This window comes from Oryctolagus cuniculus, chromosome 3 (genome assembly GCF_964237555.1).
Source record: "Oryctolagus cuniculus chromosome 3, mOryCun1.1, whole genome shotgun sequence".
Lineage (NCBI taxonomy): Eukaryota > Metazoa > Chordata > Mammalia > Lagomorpha > Leporidae > Oryctolagus > Oryctolagus cuniculus.
This window is the reverse complement of record NC_091434.1, coordinates 81,548,177-81,572,291: the sequence shown is the minus strand read 5'-3', so window position 1 is coordinate 81,572,291 and position 24,115 is coordinate 81,548,177. Positions and strand designations below refer to the sequence as shown.

The following is a 24,115-nucleotide window of genomic DNA, read 5'->3' as shown; positions in this document are numbered from 1 at the left end:
CCACTGAATATCTCCCACATATGCCTACTCTTAAAAAACAGACATTCAGTAAGAAATGATCCCTTTAGTCTTTATGATCCCTTTCAGAATGAGCTAGCATATTATTCACCCATCACACACACATGCCAGCACAGATTTGATTCTAAAAATACTGAACTCCTGGTATGACACAGACACTGGCTAATCAAAGTGCGCAATGGCCAGGGGGGCCTCGTGCAGCGGAAGGTCAGCCTGAGTCCCTCTGGTCATTCTTCCAGGATATGGTCTGCTTTCTGAAGACAGAAATTTTGTTCAAAAAAGTTTGTGGAAAACAGAATTAAAAGATTAAGTTTACTTTGGTGCAAGACTTTTTTTTTTTTTTTTTTTTTTTGACAGGCAGAGTTAGACAGTGAGAGAGAGAGACAAAGGTCTTCCTTCCGTTGGTTCACCCCCCAAATGGCCGCTACAGCTGGCACGCTGCGCCAATCCGAAGCCAGGAGCCAGGTGCTTCCTCCTGGTCTCCCATGCGGGTGCAGGGCCCAAGCACCTGGGCCATCCTCCACTGCCTTCCCGGGCCACAGCAGAGAGCTGGACTGGAAGAGGAGCAACCAGGACAGAACCGGTGCCCCGACTGGGACTACAACCTGGGGTACCAGTGCCACAGGCGGAGGATTAGTCAAGTAAGCCGTGGTGCCTGCCATGGTGCAAGACATTTTTAAATCCACAGTCCACTTAATGAAAACCATGCAAACACATGGATTTCAAAAAATATTTTGCATCAAGATAAACATGTTGCAAATTTGCACAAACTTTCCAATGAATATCCTTATATCTAAAAAAACAGAACCTGTCTTTGAGGTAGACAAATCATAGAAAATATCCAAGTCTCCTTTTTACCTATTTTATTATTTAGCATAATGCGATAGAACCAGTATGTTCCTACTCTCTCTCCATTCCTCTCCTAACCAATCCAGGAATGGGGCTAGGGTGAAAGCAGCCAGTAAAAAGGAGGTGTTACTATTAACTGCCTAAATGATTAATGCTACACCTGAATCTTTGCTTTGTTTTAATCCATTTTTTAAAATTTATTTTATTTATTTGAAAGACAGAGTTTCAGAGAGAGGTAGAGACAGAGAGAAAGGTCTTCCATCCGCTGGTTTACTCCACAGATGGCCACAACGGCCAGAGCTGTGCCGATCTGAAGCCAGGAACCAGGAGCTTCTTCCAGGTTTCCCATGCATGTACAGGGGCCCAAGGACTTGAGCCATCTTCTACTGCTATCCCAGGCCACAGCAGTGAGCTGGATTAGAAGAGGAGCAGCCAGGATTAGAACCGGCGCCCATATGGGATGCCGGTGCTTCAGGCCAGGCATTAACCTGCTGCGCCACAGCTCCGGCCCCATGTTTTAAGCCATTCTTAAGAGCTAAGACTGAAGGCAATTCAATGCAATGAAGAACTGAACAAAAAGTATGACTTTATTTCATCCAATAACAATAACCTCTAAACAGCACAGATTTCTGAACAAAATTTCTTAAAGCTACCTTCCAGAAAACACTAAAGAGAGCTCCCACTTTTCATTAGGGTTTCTTCATAAATTGTTTAAATGTAATCATTGTGCAGACATTCTTTTTGAAAAGCAAACTTTGCAGAAGAATGATTATAAAAGAAAAGTAATTGTTTCCTTTTCTAGGAGTACCATGAAAAAAGATCTTTTCTTATCACCAGTGAAAAATAAGTGTAAAACCATTAGCAGAGGGTGAATCTTAGTGCTTTACCTTAAGTCATGTAAGAAATGAATATGAAAGGGGGCCAGCATTGTGGCGCAGCAGGTTAAAGCCCTGGCCTGAAGCACCAGTATCCCAAATGGGCGCTGGTTTGAGTCCCAGCTGCTCCACTTCCCATCTAGCTCTCTGTCATGGCCTGAGAAAGCAGCAGATGATGGCCCAAGATCTTGGGCCCCTGTGCCCGTGTGGGAGACCTGGAGGAAGCTCCTGGCTCCTGGCTTCGGATCGGCACAGCTCTGGCTGTTGCGACCAGTTGGGGAGTGAATCAGTGGGTGGAAGATCTCTCTCTCTCTCTCTCTCTCTCTCTCTCTGCCTCTCCTCTCTCTGTGTAACTCTGACTTTCAAATAAAAAAAAAAAAAAGAAATGAATATCAGAGGAAGAATGAATGACTTTGAACTAAAGGAATAAAATCACTTTTAGTATAAATGCAGAGTTGGAACCACTGATGTCATTTCCTTTCTAAGGGCAGGCAATTAATTGCTTAGAATATTAAAGCAATGTTATATGGTCTCTGTAAATGTAATAATTCAAACTATATAACCACCAATGAAACTACAACTTTTTTCAAATACAAAATTCTCAAACAAGTTTTCATGTAAGGGTTATAACATCATTCTGTGCATAATGTGCATTTTCATTTAAATACCATTTCAGACCTTATTTTATATCTACCTAGTGCATCCATCTGAGATCCAGGATGGTATGAGATACCCACAATAATGAATTTCATTGATGTAACACAATTAGATGAGCTTGTAGAACTGGAAAATTATTCTAAGCAGAATGGTGGTGAACATAAGGCAGCAGGAGACCTAATCAGCTTTCTCGCTGGAGATCAACAAATATTGGTATAAATAAGCAATCCTGGATGCTGTGAATGAAACCAACTGGCAGTTCTGCCCACCAATGTCCATCTGTGGAGCGAGCAGTTTTGAAAGTCGCACTGTTATGATCTCCAAAGCCACATAAGAGCACTTTCTGCTGCATTTCATGGGCAATATCGGCAGCCCAGCCCAGCCCCGCAGCACACCAACAGAGGCCTGGACATCACCCATCCTGTTTCAAGGGTGTTTCCTACTTTACAAAGACACTTTTGTATTCATTATTTTAATCTTAATTTAGAGTTAATGGTTGAGAAAGGCTAAAATAAACTAAACCTAACAAATGAGACACTGTCCACTGCAAGGAGAATAGGCATGGACAATAGTTCAGCGCCTTGTCCATTCTAGAAAAGAACAATGGCCTGCAAAGTCATTATCACTAAATTTATTATATTAAGCAAGTTTTTCTAACTGTGAACCAATCAGAGTCCTATCTACTGCACTTTAAATGTAGTAAGAAAGGAAACCATCATATAAATCTACCCCAAATCAAAACTGGATATATTTAAAAAGAAAAAAACAAAAACAAAAGGATGTATGCATTTGACACCCCAAATGTTCTCGCAGACATTTCAAAAGGTGTGTTGTTCAAAAATACCTTCTTGGAGCCAGCACTGTGGCGCAGAGGCTTAACGCCCTGGCCTGAAGTGCCAGCATCCCATATGGGCGTCGTTTTGAGACCTGGCTGTTCCAATTCCAATCCAGCTCTCTGCTGTGGCCCGGGGAAAGCAGTGGAAGATGGCCCAAGTCCTTACGCCCCTGCACCCACATGGGAGACCTGGAAGAAGCTCCTGGCTCCTGGCTTCGGAAAGGTGCAGCTCCAGCCATTGCGGCCAGTTGGGGAGTGAGCCAGCGGATGGAACACCTCCCTCCCTCTCTGTCTCTCTCTCTCTCTCTCTCTCTCTGCCTCTCTTTCTCTCTCTGTGTAACTCTTTCAAACAAATAAATACATCTTAAAAAAAAAATACCTTCTTTATCGGGAGTGAACAGATTCCTATCATTGCTGTTTTTCACTATTTTACTTACAAGAGTAAAGAATGACATTTGTCCATCTATGCATAAAAACACAGTGTGTATGTGTGAGTGTGTGCATGAGTACACGCACCTATTTATATAAGCTGAGCCTGTCCTATTCTAGGAAGCACTTAAGGTAGCTTCTGAAGAGATATACTCTAGAAGATTACTAAGATAAAGGTTTAAAAAAAAATTGGTGGCAAGGAACACAGGACAAAGGCGAAACTGAGGCAAGGACGAAACGATATTAAGAGAGGTCGACTGTCTTAAGTCCCCAACTTCTCTTCAGTGGTTGAGCCTGAAGAACCTGTCTAATGACTGCCAACCAGCACTGATCAAACACAGCAAGCGCCCTGGAGATGAAGCACCTGACTGACAACTCTATCATAAACAGCTCCTCAGCACGAGCGCAGGTCACTGATAACTGGTCCTAACGATGAAAACAGTCCAAGTGTTAAATGTAACCTGAATCACGAGAAGAACATGCATCTCTAGGCTTTGACAATCAGCAAGTCGTGTAAGATATATAAGGTAAAAGCCTATAATTTGAAAATCTAATTAATTAGTATAACCTATTTCTTGATTATACTAGAAGATACATTTTTCTTAATCTTTCATGCAAAGATACTTCATATCAAAAAAATCTCAAGCAGCAAGGCTCCAGGTCCCTAGGAAGACACAGAATAAGCCTTTATTTCTCCTTTCCTTGGACCACAGAGATGGGAGGAATCTGTCAAGAGTTTCATACAGTTTTCCTCGTGCGTGCCAGTTCTGCTGAGTTGCTAGCAGTCATGTTGTGTAGGGAAGGATTCTGAGGCCCAGCCAGGCCCAGCAGGAAAGTGTTCTCATCTATGTATTAGCAATCCTGCCTGGAGAGAGGAAACGAGGCAGTGCACGGCCGCTTACTTGTTTATTCCTGATCTCTGGTTCAATTTGCTGACGTCACCAAGGAAGAGCTGGAGGCTTAGAGTAGCTGGCTATTTATTTACCATTTTTAATGGATTTATTTGTAGCTTGCCTTATTATAAAAAAATGCATGATGTGTTACCAACATACACATAGTTAGATAACAATAAATAGATGGAAAAACAGGACGAGAGGGAGAAACACGTGCCACAGGGGAGGAGACAGCAAGTGTGAAGCCTTCATTTTGACCAGTCTGCTCCAGCACTGAGGATCCGCACTCACTGGTACTTTAGTTGCTCATCTCAGTGAAGGAAGAAAAAAGAGGAAGAGAGAGGGAAGGAGAAAGCGTGTGATAGAAATCCAAGGATACTTTACAAAGTTGACTGAAAAAGATGTGATTAAAAGGTAAGCTTATGGGGCCGGCGCTGTGGCGTAGTGGGTAAAGCCACTGCCTGCAGTGCCAGCATCCTATATGGGTGCCAGTTGGAATCCCTGCTATTCCACTTCCAATCCAGCTCTCTGCTATGGCCTGGGAATACATAGAAGATGGCCCAAGTCCTTGGGCCCCTGTACCCACATGGGAGTCCTGGAAGAAGCTCCAGGCTTCCGATCAGCGCAGTTATGGCCATTGTGGAGTGAACCAGCGGATGGAAGACCTCTCCCTCTCCCTCTCTCTGCCTCTCCTTCTCTCTGTGTGTAACCCTGACTTTCAAATAAATAAATAAATCTTTAAAAAAAAAAAAGGTAAGCTTATTTCAGTGCAAAAATTTTTGAAATCCATGCATATGTAACATCCTCAGAAAATTCATGGAAAATGGGTATTATGAAAGAACTATGCATGGCTTTCAAAATTTTTGCACCAAAATAAACTTACCTTTGACTTTCATTTTTCCATGAACTTTCTGAAGTTCCCACATATGGACCCCAGGAACAGGTGCTGAGTTTGGCCTTCAAGACAACAATGTTTCTGTAATTAGGGATTAGGGCTCACACCTTAGCCTTCCTTTGTGCCACTGAAAGCAGTATTTTGTTCATTCCTTCAAAGATACATATGGGCATCTGCTGGTAATAAGTAGGCAAAAATAAGAAAATTACACAGTAGCTTACAGGGTTACAGAGTGGCATCATGATAATTAGATACAAGGAAAAGATGTGAGACTGAGAGTACCAAGGTGAAGGAGAGACGGGTCTGAGTTTTTAAAGGGTGGCCAAGGTAGGTAAGTTGAGAAAGTGGCCCTTGAGCATACCTGAGACACATGAGGAAGTGAGTCAGGGGACCCTGGGGGGAGCAATTCAGGTATCAAAAAGAAAAGCAATGATGCTAGAAGATGGTAAAACAGGCCTGGTGGGCTCAGGAAAGCTTAAGAAGTCCAGTAGGCTGGGGGCTGGCACTGTGGCATAGCAGGTAAGGCCACTTCCTGCAGTGCTGGCATCCCATATGGGCGCTGGTTCAAGTCCCAGCTGCTCCACTTCTGATCCAGCTCTCTGCTATGGCCTGGGAAAGCATCAGAGGATGGCCCAACTCTTTGGGCCCCTGTACCCACCTGGGAGATCTGGAAGAAGCTCCTGCCTTCGGATCAGTGCAGCTCCAGCTGTTGTGGACATCTGGGGAGTGAACCAGTAGATGGAAGACACCCCATCCCCCGCCCTGCCTCTGCCTCTCTGTAACTCTGCCTTTCAAATAAATAAATAAGCCTTTAAAAAAAGAGAGAGGGCTGGCGCCGTGGCTCACTAGGCTAATCCTCCACCTGCGGTGCCGGCACACCGGGTTCTAGTCCCAGCCGGGGCACCGGATTCTGTCCTGGTTGTTCCTCTTCCTGTCCAGCTCTCTGCTGTGGCCTGGGAGTGCAGTAGAGGATGGCCCAGGTCCTTGGGCCCTGCACCTGCATGGGGGACCAGGAGAAGCACCTGGCTCCTGGCTTCGGATCAGCACGGTGTGCCGGCCACAGCGCGCTGGCTGCAGTGGCCGTTGGGGGGTGAAGCAACGGAAAAGGAAGACCTTTCTCTCTGTCTCTCTCTCACTGTCCACTCTGCCTGTCGTAAAAAAAAAAAAAAAAAAGAGAGAGAGAGAGAGAAAAAAGAATTCCACTAGGCTGGCTGGAATGAAGTGTGTGTGTTCGGGGAGAAGTCAGATTATGGGAAGAAGGGGCAGGCAACACAGTTGTTGCGGTCATTGTAAGACGTAAGAAAGTCTAAGTGAAAAAACTATTTGGGGTCAGTAGGCCAGGACTTGCCTTCGGAGATAGTCCAACTTGTACATTTCCTGCAGATGCGGGCAGCAGCAGGGTGTACAGATCTCAGGCCCACGTCCCAAGATGCTTATCTTTATGGCTCACCTCAGGCTGCAACCTGCAGAGACATGCTGGGGCTGCGACACACCCAGCGAGCATCCTGGGGATCGTGCTGCTCAGAGGTTTAGAAAGTAACAGGAGGAAAGCCTGCCTGGTGAGCTGCAGGTCCAGATCCCTTGTGAAATGTCACCTCCTCACTTCCCATCAATGTGGCATTACACTTTCTGCTCTGGACATGTGTCTGCAGGGGACCCACGTAGGAGACCTCCATCTGGTAGCCTCAGAGCTCGGGAAAACCATTACATACACAAAACAAGGCTGAGGCATAAATGAACCCTAAAAAGAAGGAAAAACAATCCTGAAGACCTCATAATCGTGTATTATCACTACCTATGCACGCCGGGTAAAGGCTGGTGCTTTTCCAACAGACATCCAAAAAGAGAGGGAAAGCGGGGACTGGGGCAGAAAAAACTAATTAACAGCATGTGAGACGCTATTTCCAGAAGAATGTTTCTTCAAGCTCAAGGCGGACAACAGATGAAGGAATTTATCAGGAACTCAGCCCACAGGAGCTTTACAGGTGGAGCCAACAACTTTAAAGTGAGATGTGGAAGCCGGCAAAGCACAGATGGGGGCACTATGGCACAGCGGGTTCAGCTACCATCTGGGATGCTGCACCCCCATCAGAGTGTCTCAGACTTTCCTGCCTCTGCTTCCAATGCAGCTTCCGGCCAATGCATAATCTAGGAGGCAGCAGATGACGGCCCAAGTTACAGATGGCCCTCCATGGCTCCCATGTAGGAGACTTGGATGCAGTTTCCTATGTCCTAGTTTTGGCTTGACCCAACCCCAGCTATCATAGGCACCTGGGAAGTAAACTAGCAGATGAAGAGATCTCTTTCTCTCTCCACCTTTCAAATAAATAAATAAATAAAAATGAAAACTATAGGTAAAACAAATTTCTGTAGCTAAAACAGATATCCAGAGAAATTGCTCAATAATTCCTGGCTTTAAGCATTTAAAAAGGGGGGGGGGGCAACTCATTCAGGGCCAAAATGAACATGAATATAGGAAAAATTCCATTAAAAAACAACAACAATAGCAACAACAAATCTTTTCTTTCACTACAATCAAGTAAAGGTTGCTGGAAATCACAGTTGTGAGTATTCACGGATTTTAATATTTATCACAGTCCAGGAAGCTGTTGTGCAAACACCTATGTCCTTGTAGGGTCATTAAGACTGGGTGCAGACTTTCCTTCCCAATGGAAATGCCACTAGACATCCAACTTATCAGCTCTTTCAAGTCAGCCACCTTAAAGAAGGATAGTAGTGATTGGACAAACTGACCAAGAAGATGATCATGCAACATTCTTTGAACTGTGATTTGAAGAGGGGTTAGTCAAATAAAACACATGGGAAATATTTATTTATATTTCTTCCCCCCAAAAGTTTGAGGCTGCTTGGCAAAAATATATGTAACAGCCCAAGTCAGAAACACATGGGGAGTTCCAGGTGAAGGGAAAATAAACCCAGAGGCAGAGTTACTCCATACATTTGTGAATCACAGGGTGATTCCACAGAAATGGCAATGCGGAATGCAAAGTCAACGCAGAACTTTCTAGTAGTCCGAGTAAGAAGGGCAAACAATTACAAAACTGAGTGTCCAGTGGAATAAACTATGGGCTCCATAGAATTTCTGTTTTCACAGTGCTGGGGCCAGGAGCTTCCTCCTGTGAGTCTCCCCAGGGGCCACATCCTGTGTGCAAAGCCTGGTTAAATGAAGGCCTGCAGCACCAGCAACCCATGCAGGCTGAAGTTCTGCAAAGGCAGAGGGCTGTGTCGGTAATATACAAGTGCGGGGATAAAATCCATATTCCCTACAGCAGTGGCTGCTGGATCAGACTCCAAACAAGTGCTTAGGGAGTGCTTCAATTTTCCATTGGAACGTTAATTCTTAGCTTTAAGTTAAAAAACAATCAATGGGAAATGCAACTGAACATGAAAGGTCTTCAAAAAATTCACAGAAAATGCATATTTTAACTTCATTTTCTGTGAGCATTCTGATGTACCCTTGTATATGACATAGCAAATTTGAACAAACTTGATGACATCTACATTAAGCCACTTCAAGGGTGGACACTGGACAAACGTGTTTCCTGTCACCTCTTTGGGCATATGTGAACTTAAAAATGAGTCACTGATTAGGAAAGTTGTAACTTTGTGTGGGTATTCTTCTGGAAATTCTAGTCTGTGCATGTCCATTTGCATAAAGTTGTACAAACGACCTACACACACACATTACACTCAAATGCAAGGCCAAGAGCAGGTTCAACTAGTTGGCACACATCCTCACCATGATCTAACAGCCACTTGTACAACAGTAATCTACCTACCATGGTGAGTCACGGTCAAGTGATATCACTGACAGTACTGATTCTAAGTCTTAGGTGCTTGGAATCTGACTTTTGTATCTATCGTGAGGCATAGGTGTATTATTAGGATTTTAACAGTGACACAAAAACAAATTCTGGTTATTTGCAGCTTTTGGATCAGAATAATTTAAGAGGATACTAAGATACTTAGATACATTAAATTAGAAATGTTGATTCTGTTCTGCTCCAGTCATCCAGGAGCCCTTATCTCAAATTTCTGAGTTAATCAAAACCAAATGACTTCTCTCTGATCAATTTCTTAAGTGCTGTAAATTTGCATTTATAAAATACATAATTTAAAAATATTATCTTTTAAACATTTGTTTATGTAATCATGGTTCTGGGTTAAAGCCCCAGCCCACAGCACCGGCATCCCATATGGGCACCAATTCTAGTCCCAGCTGCTCCTCTTCCGATCCAGCTCTCTGCTATGGCCTAGGGAAGCAGTAGAAGATGGCCCAAGTCCTTGGGCTCCTGCACCTGCATGGGAGACCTGGAAGAAGCTCCTGGCTTCAGATCAGCTCAGCTCTGGTAGTTGTGGTCATTTGGGGAATGAGCCACCAGAAAGGAAGATCTCTCTCTCTCTCTCTCTCTCTCTGGCTCTCTCTCTCTCTGGTTCTCTCTCTCTCTTTTACTCAATCTTCCAAGTAAATAAAATAATTCTTTAAAAAAAAAAGACTTCATTGATTAAAGGGCTGTTCTACTTAAAAAAAAAATCAAAAGAACAATAGCTTGCTGAAGTACTTCCATTTCAGGTGTGAAGAGATATTGATCCCATCAACCTCAGAGACTGGGTGGGGCCTGTCACCTCCAGCAGTGAGCAGCCTTGTTCACTGGCAATAATGCAATATAATCTAATGCAATACCAACATAATGCACCATAAATATTATTCTTTTCTGTGTGTATCATGACAAAGTTGGAATAAATAATGGACTCCAAATCTTTTAGGCAATTCTTCATAAATGTGATTTCTTATAACAGCTTTTGACAAGAGCAAGGCAGTGGAAAGAATAAAGTTCTTTGGCAAGAAACCAAAGTGCAGAAATTTCATATTCATGATTAAGAGGAGCAGAGTGCACAGTAGTTTATGCATTTGTAATTTACACAAACCCAAATAGGTGAGTGTTTCAGGAGACAGGGAATCTAGTTCCGAGTTTGCCATTTCCTAGTCTGTGACTCCAAGAAGGCCATTTAACCCCTAGTGAGCCTTAGCCTACTTAATTATAACACGAAAAGACTAAAACAGAAGCTGTGAACTGAGACTGAACATCAGAATCTCCTGAGAAGCTTTTAAAAACATATAATGATACCAGTAATAGTAGCATGTGCCAAGAAATGTTTGGAGTGTTTTATATTAACCCATTTAGTCCCTAGAAGAACCTGTGTTATAGGCACTATTATTATCCTGCTTTTACAGGTGTGGAAACTGGGGCAAGGAGAGGTTGAGAAATTTGCTCAAGCAAGTGGTAGAGCCGGGTGGCAAGCTGTGAGGCTGGGCTCCTCACCACAAGTGCACGCTATCCTACCCGCCTGTGTGTCTCCGAGTCTCCTGTCTCAGGACCAAACAGAAGGGTCTGGGCAGGCAAGGTTCACCTCTGGTGGGCATTCCTCGTTAACAGCCACAGGACCAGAAGAGATGTAAAGTTCTGTAATTCAGACTAGAGATGAAAAAAGTTTAATCCACTGTAATTAAATGTTAAAATTCTTTTTGCTAGAAAACACCGAACCCAGATTAAGAAAGTAAGGCTTTTAACAGCTAATTGCATGCTGTCAAACCTCAACAAAAGAGAATGAATAAAGGGATAGTAGGGGGAAAAAATCCAAGAAACAAGATATTATCTAGCTAGCTACACATGGTCATTGAAGTAGACTAAAAATTGGAGCAAAAGTTAGACCTTACCTCCCCAAGGCACTGACAATAATTTCATAGTGTATGGCCTGGATTCATAGGTAAAGATGAAACATTTTGCAGATACTCTTGGAAAAGACAGGCACTCCTAGGCGAATGTGCATGCAGGTCCAGTTTGTTTTGTAGGACTACAAATGGTTTTACTTCATCTTTAAAGAAACATGCCTTACTCCACCTCAAAGTTCCTTTGTAAACTTGGAAATCTAAAACTACTCAGGAAAACACTGATAGCCAAAAAAAAAGCTGGTCTCCCGTCCTGGTTCTCTCACTGACATGGGACTTAATAAAGGCAGGAAGCTACTACCACATGAAGGGAAAAACCAGGAAAAGCAGTGGTCCTGGGCCAGCCAGGAGGAAAGCCCACATCCCTGGCAGTGCTAGGAGCCTGGTCAGGACTGTTTGTGTTATGAGTCTGCTTCCTCGCTAATTCTAGATACCCCGTTTATGGAAACCCATCTTCCTCTCCTCCCACTCAGTCCATGGCTTTCGTACAAAACCTGTCTCCAAAAAGCTCCTGTTTAAAGCCAAGTGATTCTAATCAAGGGACTTGCAAAGCACTTCATTAAACAAAAACCAATTTAGAAGAAAGCTTAAACCCCTAACAGTGAACTCTAAAATTTTAGGAAAATAATGTTGGAGAAGAATACAGATCTTCTCAATGATGACCATAAAGACCATCTCCACTGAAAGGTTCACATGCACTGCAAATGGTCAACGAGGAACGAATGACTAGGTCACCTACTCCAGCTGACAAATATGTTTAATTGCTGGTCTGTCTTTTGAGGGAAGATTCACCAGTCTGGAATTGATGTACTACTTCTTTCCTTTCAACAGCTATCCCAAAAGTACACAGGCTCATAAAGCAGACAAACACTAAATTTGAAAGGTTTCCCCTGAGAGTGGATGAGCATTTCCAGGCAAGAATAAAAATAAGCTCTCCTTCCTGACCTGCATATCTGTTAAGGATACTGAACTTCCAGCTTCTGAGACTCAAATGTTACAATCATCTTTGAGTCATCTTGTCCTTGGACCCACCCTCTATTCCACATTCCCTGAAGGGCAAGCCAGGAGGAATTTCTATCACTTATCTTCTCAGGAAGTACACTCCCTGGACCACTTAGTCCCAAGGGAATAGCAGACAGGGCAGGCCAGCACACCAGTCCTGTCTTCAGTGCTGGCGTGGGCTGGCCAGCCCAGCCTGGAGGCTCATCCAGGTGCCAAGGTTTGCCTGATACCCCAGTCATGTGCAATCACTGTGTGCTGGGGGGTGGGGGGGCACTTTCCAACCTCTCACATTCTGATCCACCTTAGGTGTGGAGTTCATTTCCTACAGAAGACAAAAACCTGTTTCAAGGCAGAAAATGTGTCTTTCTTACGGCAGTATCTACCAAAAATCACTGGTACAATGCTTAACAAATATGCGTTAAATTAGATGAAAATGGGATTTACCTTTTATTTCTTGCCAAAAGTGGCCTCATCAGATTTATACTCAGAGTATAATTATAATGTTCGTAAATGGCCATTATTTTCTAAAGCAGTGTGAAGATTTATGTCAGTGACACCTAAAAAACTTTTCATTTAGTATATGCACAAACCCTCTCCAACACCAGGCAAATGACATTACATATGTTCTCTGTACTGTGCAATTTTGGAGAGCTGTATACAGACAAGTTACTCAGGAGCTAAGTTGCATACAATCCACTATACTAAAAGGAATTACTTTGTTAGCTGTCAGGAAACATGGATTCTCCTCTCTCCTTCTGCCCTTCCTCTGAGCTCTTGATTCTACTGGCCACTCAACTGGACTTCAACGTTAATTTCTCTACAAAATCCTGTTAAATCTATCATGGCTGAGTATCTCTTTTAGAATCCTGGAGAAATGCATCTTTGTAGCATGTGGTAAATGGAGGACCAGGGCTGCTGATGAGAGGAGGAGGAGGAGGAGGAGGAAGATAATGAACTGCATCCAGACTGTACCTGGGAAGCAGTAGCTCAGGAGGGACAGATTGTCTGAGCTGGACTTTCGGCTCCACTGTCACCAGCCATATTGAAAAATCTCTCCCAAGTGCATCTTCGACAGGGGGATAACATTACCCATAAAATTGTTCTAAGGATTAAATGATAAAACACTTGGCATTGTGGCTGGCACACAGGAAGCAATAGATGAAATGTCAGCTCCTAGCATAGATGTTACATTATACAGCCTTTCTTTGCATAAAGTTAATACGAATGGAAGAAGGGGAAAGACAAAGGAGAGGGTTGTAAATTTCTGAAATTCATGGTACTGCAATAAGGGAATTCTAAATAAAACCAAGGACAACTGCCAAATGAAGATTTTAGAGGCCATTATTTCTGGTAGTCTACCTTCACCTTTGTATAGCAGCTAACACCTCTGAACTTCTGCTACAGAAATCCATAGTTCAAATCTAGGAGCAAGGGATGGAGATACAGTAAATACCACCTGCACTCACGGAAAGGGAGGACAAGATTTTTAGAAAACTTCTTGTGGTTATGATCATTCTTTTCAGCCCCAGCTTTCCAATTAACTTCTGTGATGGCTGATATCAAAAATGACTTGCCGACAGAGTGTGCAGAGTTTGGCCGTGACAAGAGAACGGCTTGTGATCACGCCTCGGAATAGCAAAAAGACATCCTTAGGAAAAAGGTCACTGACAATACGGAGGCTAAATACCGAAACAGCCATGCGTGCCAGCACATTTTACACTGGGGATAAATTAGAAAACAGACATCGCTGAGACGTTTCTACTAAAATATCCACTGCATGCATATAGTAGGTGGTGGTAATAATTAACATTTGAGGTTCCAACCACTCACGCGGACCCTGAAATCCCTGACCTGCAGTCCATTTTCATTTTCCTACAGCAGGTACTGGAGTTGTGGGCACTCTAAGCAGAGGGAGGTGAATCTTGCTGCCAGTGAGGGAGCATGGCCCATCTTCTGGGCTTCTTAGATCCATGAGGCTTTGCTCTGCTGGGGAATGCAGCAACTCTCAGGAGTGGGTTAAATACTGTAATGTTTGCAAATTGCAGCTGACAGTTTTAAGGACAAAGCTGAAGAGCAGAGGTGTAAGGGGTATGGTTCTCTCTCAGCAAGCAGTTATTTATTTCATGGGGAATTCTTCATCCTAAAACTATTCTGTGAAATGCTGGGGTTTCCAAAGAGTCTTCAGCTTATACTTTTGCATGTCAAAGGGTACTTTACAAAGTTCATAAGAAAAATGTAATTAAAAGGTAAATTTATTTAGTAGTGCAAAAGTTTTTGAAATCCATGCAGGTTATTCTGATATGCATTTTTCCATTAGCTTTTTGAAGACACCCACAGGCATGGACATCACATTTTTTAGCACCAAATAAACACCTTTTAATTCCAGTTCTTCACAAACTTTTAAAGTACCCTTGCACTATACATAAAGCACTTTGAAAATTTTTCTTTTCACTCTTTTAAAAGGTTTTCTTTTATTTATTGGAATGGCAGAGGCAGAGGGACAGAGTGGGGTGTGGAGACAGACAGACATTGAGACAGAGACAGAGAATCTTCCATGTGCTGGTTCACTCCCCAAATATCTGCAACAGTCAGGGCTGGGCCAGGCTGAAGCCAGGAGCGTGGAATTCAAAGCCTACAGATTGGCAGGGATTCAAGTACTTGAGCCATTACTTGTTGTCTCCCAGAAAATGCGTCAGCCGCAAACAGGACGGAAAGCACAGTAGCTGGGATTGGAACTGGCACTCTGATAAGAGATTCTGCTTAAGCTACTCCACCAAAGAGTTAATAGCATTTCTTTAAAGTGCCAGGATTCCTCCATATCAAGGGAACTAGAGCAACCAACAGGATCAAGAAAATGATTCTCTTTGTGGCTTTCCAGAGAGATGAATGCGAAGACGACTCAATCAAATATCCTGTTGATCCCAAACTCTCAACTCTGCTTTGACATCTATTTGGGAGGGGATCAGAAAGGATCTGGCATTGTGACAGAATGGAGTAAGCCACATGGGATGCTTAACATCCACACTGGAGTGCTTGGGTTCCAGCCCTGCCTCTCCTCCCGCTTCGGCTTCTCGCTGATGCTCCTGCGGGACAGCAGATTATGGCTCGAGTGCTTGAGTCCCGGTCACCCATGAGGGAGACCCACATAGCGTTTCAAGCTCCCGACTTTAGTATGGCCCAGCCTTGCCTGATGCATGCACTTGGGGAGTGAAACAGAAGACTTCTCTGTCTTTCCCTCTCATTCTGTCACTCTGCTCCTCAAATAAATGACATTTTCTTAAAAAAAAAATTAAAAAAAAAAAAACAAAGATAAGGCATTTGTCTTGTTTCAAATGCAAACTCTTCAACTTACTGGAATACTTATTGGTCTATGAGGAGAGAGTTAAACTGCAACTAATGACTCAACATTTGGCCTCAATAGATTGGAATTCCTTTTTTTAAAGGATGAGACAAAGTCTGAAAACTTCATATGTTAGATCACGCTTTTCTGCAAAATGATCAAGCTCCTTGTTCTAAGCCCTCTTTGTGTTATTTATTACATGTCATCCTATTTTGCTGGCAATAATAGGAACAAGTCAAGTTCCAGAAACCATTCTATTTGTATTTTGTGTACCAAGAATCTAGTACACCAATTTGGAAAGAAGCTTTGAGAGGATAAAAATTAACTGCTTTATAGGACAAAAACATATGGAACTTAAAAGAAATTTCATTATTTATGAAATAAAATATGTAAATGAGTAAGACACATATAATGGTAGTAGAAACAAAAAACTGGCATGTATTTTCTATGATTAGCCATGGAAAACTCATCATCTTAGCTTCTCATTTTGTGAAGATTAAAAAAATTTTTCCAGTCAACAAAGACTATTTTTTGAAAAGGGACACAATGAAAGAACTATTTTTCCACTATTCTATATTTCCAGTAAATTTTTCTTTTTCTGTCTCTGTCCTTCAAAGAAATCTGATAATTAAAAAATTCACTATAGGGGCCAGCACTGTGGCACAGTGGGTTAATGCCATGGACTGAAGTGCTGGCATGCCATACAGGCACCGGTTCTAGTCCTGGCTGCTCCTCTCCCGATCCAGCTCTCTCTTACAGCCTGCGAAGGCAGTGGAAGAGGGCCCAGGTCCTTGGGCCCCTGTACCCGCGTGGGAGACCCAGAAGAAGCTCCTGGCTCCTGGCTTCGGATCGGCCCAGCTCTGGCTGTTGCAGCCATCTGGGGAGTGAACCAGCAGATGTAAGACCTACCTCTATCTCTCTCTACTTCTCTCTGTAACTCTTTCAAATAAATAAAATAAATCTTTAAAAAAATTCACCATAGTTTTCAGTGCCTTTTAAAATCTAAAAATTCAAATGGCTACAAAGCAAACTTAAACATCCAAGTGGCCACAACACGATCACTTGCTGTTCATTATGACACTAGTAATCATGGCAGCCATGGGCCTAATCACTCAAGATGGACAAGAAAGGATGGTCACTGAAATGCAGGTCAGAAGAAAAAACCTGTTGGCAGGTGGACTATTTAATGAACCTGACTATCTTAGCATTACAGAGCTAAATGGTGATACATGGAGAAATAAAACAACCATTTCAAGTTGCCCATTTTCCTGTTAGTTGCCCTAATTTCTTACGACAATCAAAACAACTTAAAAATATTATCTTACAAATCAGTGTTCCACAAACAAAAACAAACAATAAACTAATAAAATCAGTGGGACAGACTAATGGCAGACTAATGGCTTCAGAAAAGCATTCTGGGTTAAGTGGCCTTATCTGTGTGAACCACAAATAACAGCATGGTGGGGGGGGGGGCATCTCAGGAGCACAGGAAGAGGCCAAAGTTCAGGGTGCAAGAGAAAACCCCTGAGTCGATGCCTTTCCCCTGCTGCCTCTACTACTGCAACTTGAGTCTTCTCTGTATGGAGAGGGAAAATGCTCCAGTCACTTTTAATCATGCTGGAGAACCACTGTTCCCGTGTGTAACCCCCTCCCCTGTTTCCTGGGTTTCCTCTCCCATTTCCATTCCTATCACATCCCTGGGTCCGCATCATCTCTCAGCCATGCACGTCTCCTCCTTCTCCAAGCCAGCCTTGCCACTTTTGTCAGAACTGCCCTGTGAGAGCAAGAAAAGAGATGAATTCTTCTCTTCCTCCACCCCATGGCTAGCTTCTCTGTACCCAAAGGATAAACTCAAAAACCCCTGAGCTTCTTAATTCAAGATGCTAAAAATATCTTCCAACCTGCATCTCCACTGTTTCCTCCATACCCACGGTCTCCAAGCTGGTCACCAGGAGACCAGATTAACAACTGCTGGACGCCACTGATGCACCCAGAAGCCCTTTTCCCTGTGTTTTTTTAATTTTTTTTTTTTAACATGCAAGCATTCTCAAGCCTCTGGGCTGTTCTTGAGGCCTGAAGGACACTATTTCATCGTTCATGAAATTTTCCTTGTCCTTTAAGGCCAAGGACTTAGCGGGGCATCCTTGTCAACTTCTCCCTAAAAGCTAACCCAATCTTCCCACATGAGAGTCAAGGCTACCTGCGTTCTCCCAGAACAAGGCACTGATGGTAACTCTGACTTCATTCTGTCTTAAGTTAAGCTTGGTTGCTTATGTCTACCTATGCTGACCTGTGGTGCTTTTCTGCTTCACCTCTTACAATCTTTATTGTATTCAAAAGAATGGGGTAAACCTGCAGAGAACAGAAAACAAATGTAAGGAAATAAAAATGTATTGGATATTGCAACCAGGGAAACATTATATTTCAGAAACACTTCCTTTTAATTAGTAACAGGTTCTCATACCATAAACTAGGTTTAATTTCACTTTCTTTTACTGTTCTTGAAACAAATTAGAAATCTACTGAATGAAAAGAAACTTGTGCATGGAGCATCGGTTCAGAAAGTGAGAGGGAATAGAACCTCCTTGTGTTTTAATATCATAAACCTTCCTCCTGTCAAGCAAGCTGCCATACACTGTGCTAGCGGACTTTTTCATATGACTATCACAACTACCAGCATCTTGAAGCTGCCCAGCCCCAGCCAAGAGACTCACACACCTCTGCTCCCACCGCAAATCAAGAAGAGCTGTGGCCCAAGCCTTGCATAGACACTATTTTTAACCTACAAGAGAGGAAGCCTGGACGGCACGGAAGACTTTGCGTGCTGTAATAGCTACTTTGACAGGAATGTATTGGGTGGCCGCGGGAGGCTCAAACTACTCTTTCGTAAGTACCAAACCAAGGGCCCAAGGGAGAAGAAAATGGAAAGTATGTTCACATAACCTAATTCCCTGGCTTCCCCGGCTTACAAAATCAAAATCTGGCAGGTGGCACTTTTTCTTACTTTCAAATGTAAGGCTAGAGGTAATTTAAGCTTGTTTGAGTAGTTAGGATTCGGAGGTGCAAAGGAGTAGGGCGAGAGGGACCCACACTTGTTCAGTGACAACTGCGTTCCAGGCAGGGCACCAGTTGCTTTACTTATATAGTATTACTCGCTTTAATCCTGATCACAACCTTACGTATGCTGAGAGAGGACTTCAACAAGTTCTCAGAAAACGGATACTATCAAAAATCTAGGCATGGATTTCAAAATATATTTTCCCCCAAACTTACGCTTAACTTCATTTTTCAAGAAGCTTTCTGAAATATGCAACGTGGGGGCCATGTGGTGGGCTAGTGTCAGAGAATTGGGTATTTGCCTTGCACTGAGACTGATAAGTGCAATTTCAAATTCCCGCAGCCCTGACTTGGAAGATCTTATAAGCCAGATGTGGAACCTTTGAAGACAATGGGTCATTACCTCTATACGCTGTCACAACTGTTCAACGGCACAGGCTCCTGGAGGACAGAACTGTAGGCAGCAGCAGGAGCAATTTGCTCTCCCTTGTCCCCACTCTAGGGAACAGGGACAGAGAAAAGGTAGACAGGCCAAAGCGGCATCCACGGGGACCTGGTGCCTGAGACGACAACAGGAAGCAGACAAGGACTGCTCCCACGTTTCAAGTTTAAGAGACTAAATCTGGAAAAGTGAAAGCATTAAGAGAGAGCTGGCAATATTGATTTTGAAGTACAAATAAAATATTCAGAAGGAAAATGTGTAGAAAATTGACAGGAATGGAGACTAAAGCCGAGAGGATGCGACTAGAGGGATCCAGAAGGAAACACAGACACCAGCAGAGCCAAGAGCCAAGAGGAGAGTGGACATGAGTGGACACAGAAGCTGCAGTTTTGTCTGAGACCCTGAAGGTAAAAGGCAAACAGTTACAGAGACAAGAAAGTGGAAGCAACGAGAACCCCAGACTCATCCGTCTAGAAAATTCGCCAGAGACGTTTGCATGAGCTTTTTCCTGAAAAAACATGTATTAGACAAATACCACGTGTGAAACAAGCACAGTCAATGGGAGTGTGTGTTTGGCTTGATTTTTAGAGGAAGGAGAGGATTAAGAATATCTGAAGGTCAAGGGGTAACCGATAAGTCCTTTCTGCTACCCAGATCATTCCACTTCCTCAACTTGCTGTGTCACTTGTGTCACTAGAAAGGTACACTCTAATAGATAAACTTCTAGAAACAGGGAGCCAAGCTGCAGCAGCCTGGGGAAGTCCTGAGATCCCAAGATTTCCCATGCATGCTTCAAATTTTAGAACTTAGGTGGGATGAGTGGGATTCTTCCATTAAATGTTCCTAGAAGGTATGGCTATACGACACAGCAGTGAAGACACTGCTAGGGACATGTGTAGCCCACACTAGAATGCTTGGTGTTGAGTCCCAACTCTGCTCTCATCCCAGCTTCCTGCCGATGCATGTGCTAATGCATACCCTGGAAGGCAGCAGGTGATGGCTTAAGCGGTTGGGTCTCTGTCACCTACAACGGAGACCAAGAATGAATTTCTGGCTCCTAGAATCAGCCTCGTCTAGCTTTAGCTCTTATGAGTACTTAGGAAGCAAACTAGCAGATGAGAGATACTCTGTCTCTGAAATAAAAATGTTAAACTAAATGGTCCTACAAGTGCATCTACTTTGAATCTATACTACCCAATGCTTACCAATGTCACCACTCTGTCTGGTCCTCACTGCTCATCTCCCTACTACAGCAACATAAAGGGGCTGCCTTCCAGCCTGAGTCCCCTCCTATACACACTCCCATCCTCTCCACTGTGGTGGGCTGCACTCCTGGTGTCATGAGTTTTTTTTTTTTTTTTTTTTTTGAGATTTACTTATTTATTTGAAATTCAGAGTTACACACAGAAGGAGAGAGAGAGAGAGAGAGAGAGAGAGAGAGAAGGAAGGAGGGAGGGAGGGAGGGAGGGAGGGAGTCTACCATCTGCTGGTTCACTCCCCAATTGGCTGCAACAACTGGAGCTGTGCTGATCTGAAGCCAGAAGCCAGGAGCTTCTTCTGGGTCTCCCACACGGGTGCAGGGGCCCAAGGACTTGGACCATCTTTTACTGCTTTCCCAGACCATAGCAGAGCGGGATCGGAAGTGGAGCAGCTGGAACTTGAACTGGCGCCCTTATGGGATGCCGGCACTGCAGGTGGTGGCTTTATCTGCTACACCACAGCAACAGCCCATGAGTTTCTTACTTTCTCAATGTTATTCTTTCTAACATCAAGTATCCTATGTTCTACTCCACAGAGTTTTAAAAAATAATTCTTATTTCTCTCTTTAGTTTTTTTCAAATGTTCATATATTTGCCTTTCTTTAAAAAGAAAGTTAATATATTTATTTGAAAAGCAGAGTGACACTGTAAGAGTGACAGCAAGAAAGAGAAATACTTTCCACTTCTGTTTCATCCCCCCCCCCCTCCCGTCCCCCCATATCCACAACAGCTGGGGTTAGTTGAGCCAGGAATTCTACCCAGGTCTCCAACAGGGGAGAAAAGAAAGCCAGTACTTGGACCATCATCTGCTGGTTCTCAAATCTACAGGAAGCTGGATGGGAAGCAGGGAGTAGCAGGGAGTGGGACCAGGAACTCAGGCTGCCTCACAAAGTCTGCCTCACACTTGCCTTTAAACTTCACATACTGTATGAAACTGGGCCCAGGTCTCCTGGAGAGCCAAACCTCTTGTTTCAAGTGCTGCCCCTCCCCAGTTCAGTCTCATCAGGTCAGTTTGTAATTACGATGCCAATTTTTGGTTCTAAAATGATTTTTTTTTTGTTTCTCTTGATGAGCCAGGGATTTACATCCCACCTTTTCTGAGAAGTTCCTGATATTAACTTTTCCAAAATCTCTAATTAGGTCCACTGGGTTTTTTAAGCAGTAGGATGAGTCACCTTCCCATAAGGTTCCTGTCACTTCTATGTCACCAACCAGCTATTCTTCATTGAAAATGATTAAGACCAGAACAGGAATGCCCTTTTTTGGTTTCTCTACATTCTAAGACAGAAAACTGTCAGCAAGTCAAATCCGGTGATTACTAGATTCTCTGTATTAAATGGAATAAAGCTTCTAGATTTTGAGATAGAATTCGCTATTTTTGCTGCATCTTGATTTTGTACGATACACATAAAAACACTATCATCAGAGTTTAATATCAGCACTGAGATTTTGTAAGAGACTTCTTTGTAAACGACAAGAGACAGAGTGGCAAACAGTTACTGCTGCTATCGATAACAGCAAAGAGAGCAATGTTCATACAAGTTAAGAAAATCCATATACATCAAAGAGACCGATAACAAAAAAGGAGTCAATATTCGAGGCAAAAAATGATAAAATATTCTTCCACCACACTTGAAATGTGATTTGATTCAATAAAAACATTACTGGTTCAATTTCTCAATTGAATATATGAATACAATTGAGTGCATAAAGCATGGTATTACTCAATTATTTTATGGGCTTTTTTTTAACGCTGTCTTCTTGATTCTTGATGTCAACACTCCTATAATTCTAAACTAGCTAAGGAACAATTTGTCTTTTGAAATCCTCTTCCCTACTTGTACACCTCAAGAATCCAGGAGTTAGCAACGTTCTTTTGTTTCCTATGAAGTTACATTTTTAGCTCCTTAGACTTTATGGCGCTCTTTCTACCTGTAATTATGCTGCACAAGCATCAGAAGACGCCAATGAAAGGCCAGCAGCAGACAAGATAGCAAAAGGCCTATTTGTGGTCTTGAACAGCTGCAGCAGGGCAGGGCTTGCCTGGCAGGGCTCCCGCTGCCTCTCACCAGGCAGGATAAACCCCAAGGGCTGGACTTGCTTTCAGAGTAGACCCTACCACAGGCCATTATTTCATCGCCTCACAAGTCCACCAGGGCTGAGCAAAAGGGTGACATGAGAAAGGAACAAGAGGTTTCGGAGTAATAGCCTTCTAGAAAGTTCTTCAGGTTCTAAAGAGCCACCACCTACTGTCCTACACCTCCTCTTTCAAAATGAAGCAAAAACTACCACTGATGCCACAGAGAAGGTCGGGGTGACTTTTAGTTCCAATTTGGGAAAATTGCCCAAGTTAGTTTTGAATGTTTTTCCTTAAAGAAAAAAAAAAATAAAAGAAGTAAGGAATCTGCATTTTACCCAAGGCCAGGGAAATGAGACGCTCTGCAACGGGAACACCTTTCAGGGACTAGGGAACACTGTCAGTTCTCCCAGTTAAGCAAAATTCCTTTTGTAAAGGACCATTATTGTCTTCAGACAAACAAAAAGTGCTGCTGTATGTGTAGGTTTTTATAGCTCAATGCCATTTGATGGTTTTAGTCTTTACACAATGATCATGGCTGTATACAGTGCAGCTAGTGCCGTAATTTAAATTAGTGCTTTCATTCTCAGCTGCTAATGTAATTGCAGTAAAGGAGCAAATTTACATTCTATTCATCCACAACATTAGCATATAATGCACATTTCTTTTAGAACTTTATGCAGTCACACACACATCTCTTCATAAGATTCGGAAAGGGTGGAAGTGGTTCTTATTCCCAAAGAGGTGAGGGTGAACAACTGGGACCACGGAACTACTGGTGCTCATCAAGACACACTAGCACCAAGCTCACTGAAACTAAGACCTTCACATGCAGATAGGATGAGGCTGGCTGGCTAGCCACCTTTCTCACAAACAGTGACAGTTCAAGTTTCTCATGGAGGACAGACTGGACCCCAGACGTCCACCAGAAATCAGCACTCCTGAAAACGATCTAAGCACAGATTTTTTTTTTTTAATTCATATTTTACTTCTCCAATTCCAATAAAGTTGAATTCTATTGAATTATTTTGTTAGATAAGCACCCTGCTCATGTTTCCACTAAGTGCCCAAGACCTTGGAAATTCATTTCTCTGTGACACTAAGGGTCCACAGCTTTGTCTCCTAACCCTCTCCAATAGCACGCTTTGCATCACTCTATCACAGGACCCAGGAAACATTCAGCAGCTGAAACAACAAGAACAACCACTACTTACGGTTGACAGAGCTTCACAAGGTCCTGGTCGGTGGTGTTGGGGGGCAGTCCTCGGATATAGAGGTTCGTTTTGCTTAGCTGATCCCATCCTGAGTTGCTACTGCTGCTACTGTTGTTATTACTGCTGGTGGTGCTGGGACTGGGAGGGGCCATGGGGTGGGCTGGGACCAGAGACTGCTGGAAAACAAAGATCAGGAGCGTTAGCTTGCTAGGCCCCAGCACCACGCAGAGGCCAAAGGAAAATGACACTGTCTGGACCCAAGTGCAGACCACCTGGAACCACGCTGCTGTCTCAACTTTAATTTACACCTTCAAAAGATCTGCTCATTCTACTAAAAAACACAAGCAAACTCTCCTTCAACGTGAAAGTAACAGGATTTTACTCAGTAGAAAAAAACTCTAGGCGTACCTTAAATATGACTAAATTTGTACAGGATTAATCCATTAACACATTTTTAAGGAATACATCTACTGAGATTCAAAATTGCATGAGGTCCTATGATGGTAATTTAGATATCACTA

At 43.1% G+C, this 24,115-nt stretch overlaps 1 protein-coding gene across 21 annotated transcripts in view; it reads right to left on the bottom strand.

The window, feature by feature from the left end:
- RBMS1 (RNA binding motif single stranded interacting protein 1) overlaps positions 1-24,115 on the bottom strand; it is a 241,187-nt gene that overhangs the window by 83,176 nt on the left and 133,896 nt on the right. For 13 of the 21 annotated variants that reach the window (XM_051849539.2, XM_051849535.2, XM_070070775.1 and 10 more), the window contains one exon: positions 23,595-23,770. In XM_051849539.2, the coding sequence (XP_051705499.1) occupies positions 23,595-23,770 (176 nt within the window). The remainder of the gene's footprint in view (positions 1-23,594; positions 23,771-24,115) is intronic. The other 8 variants (XM_051849537.2, XM_070070768.1, XM_070070770.1 and 5 more) reach the window with 1 other exon arrangement.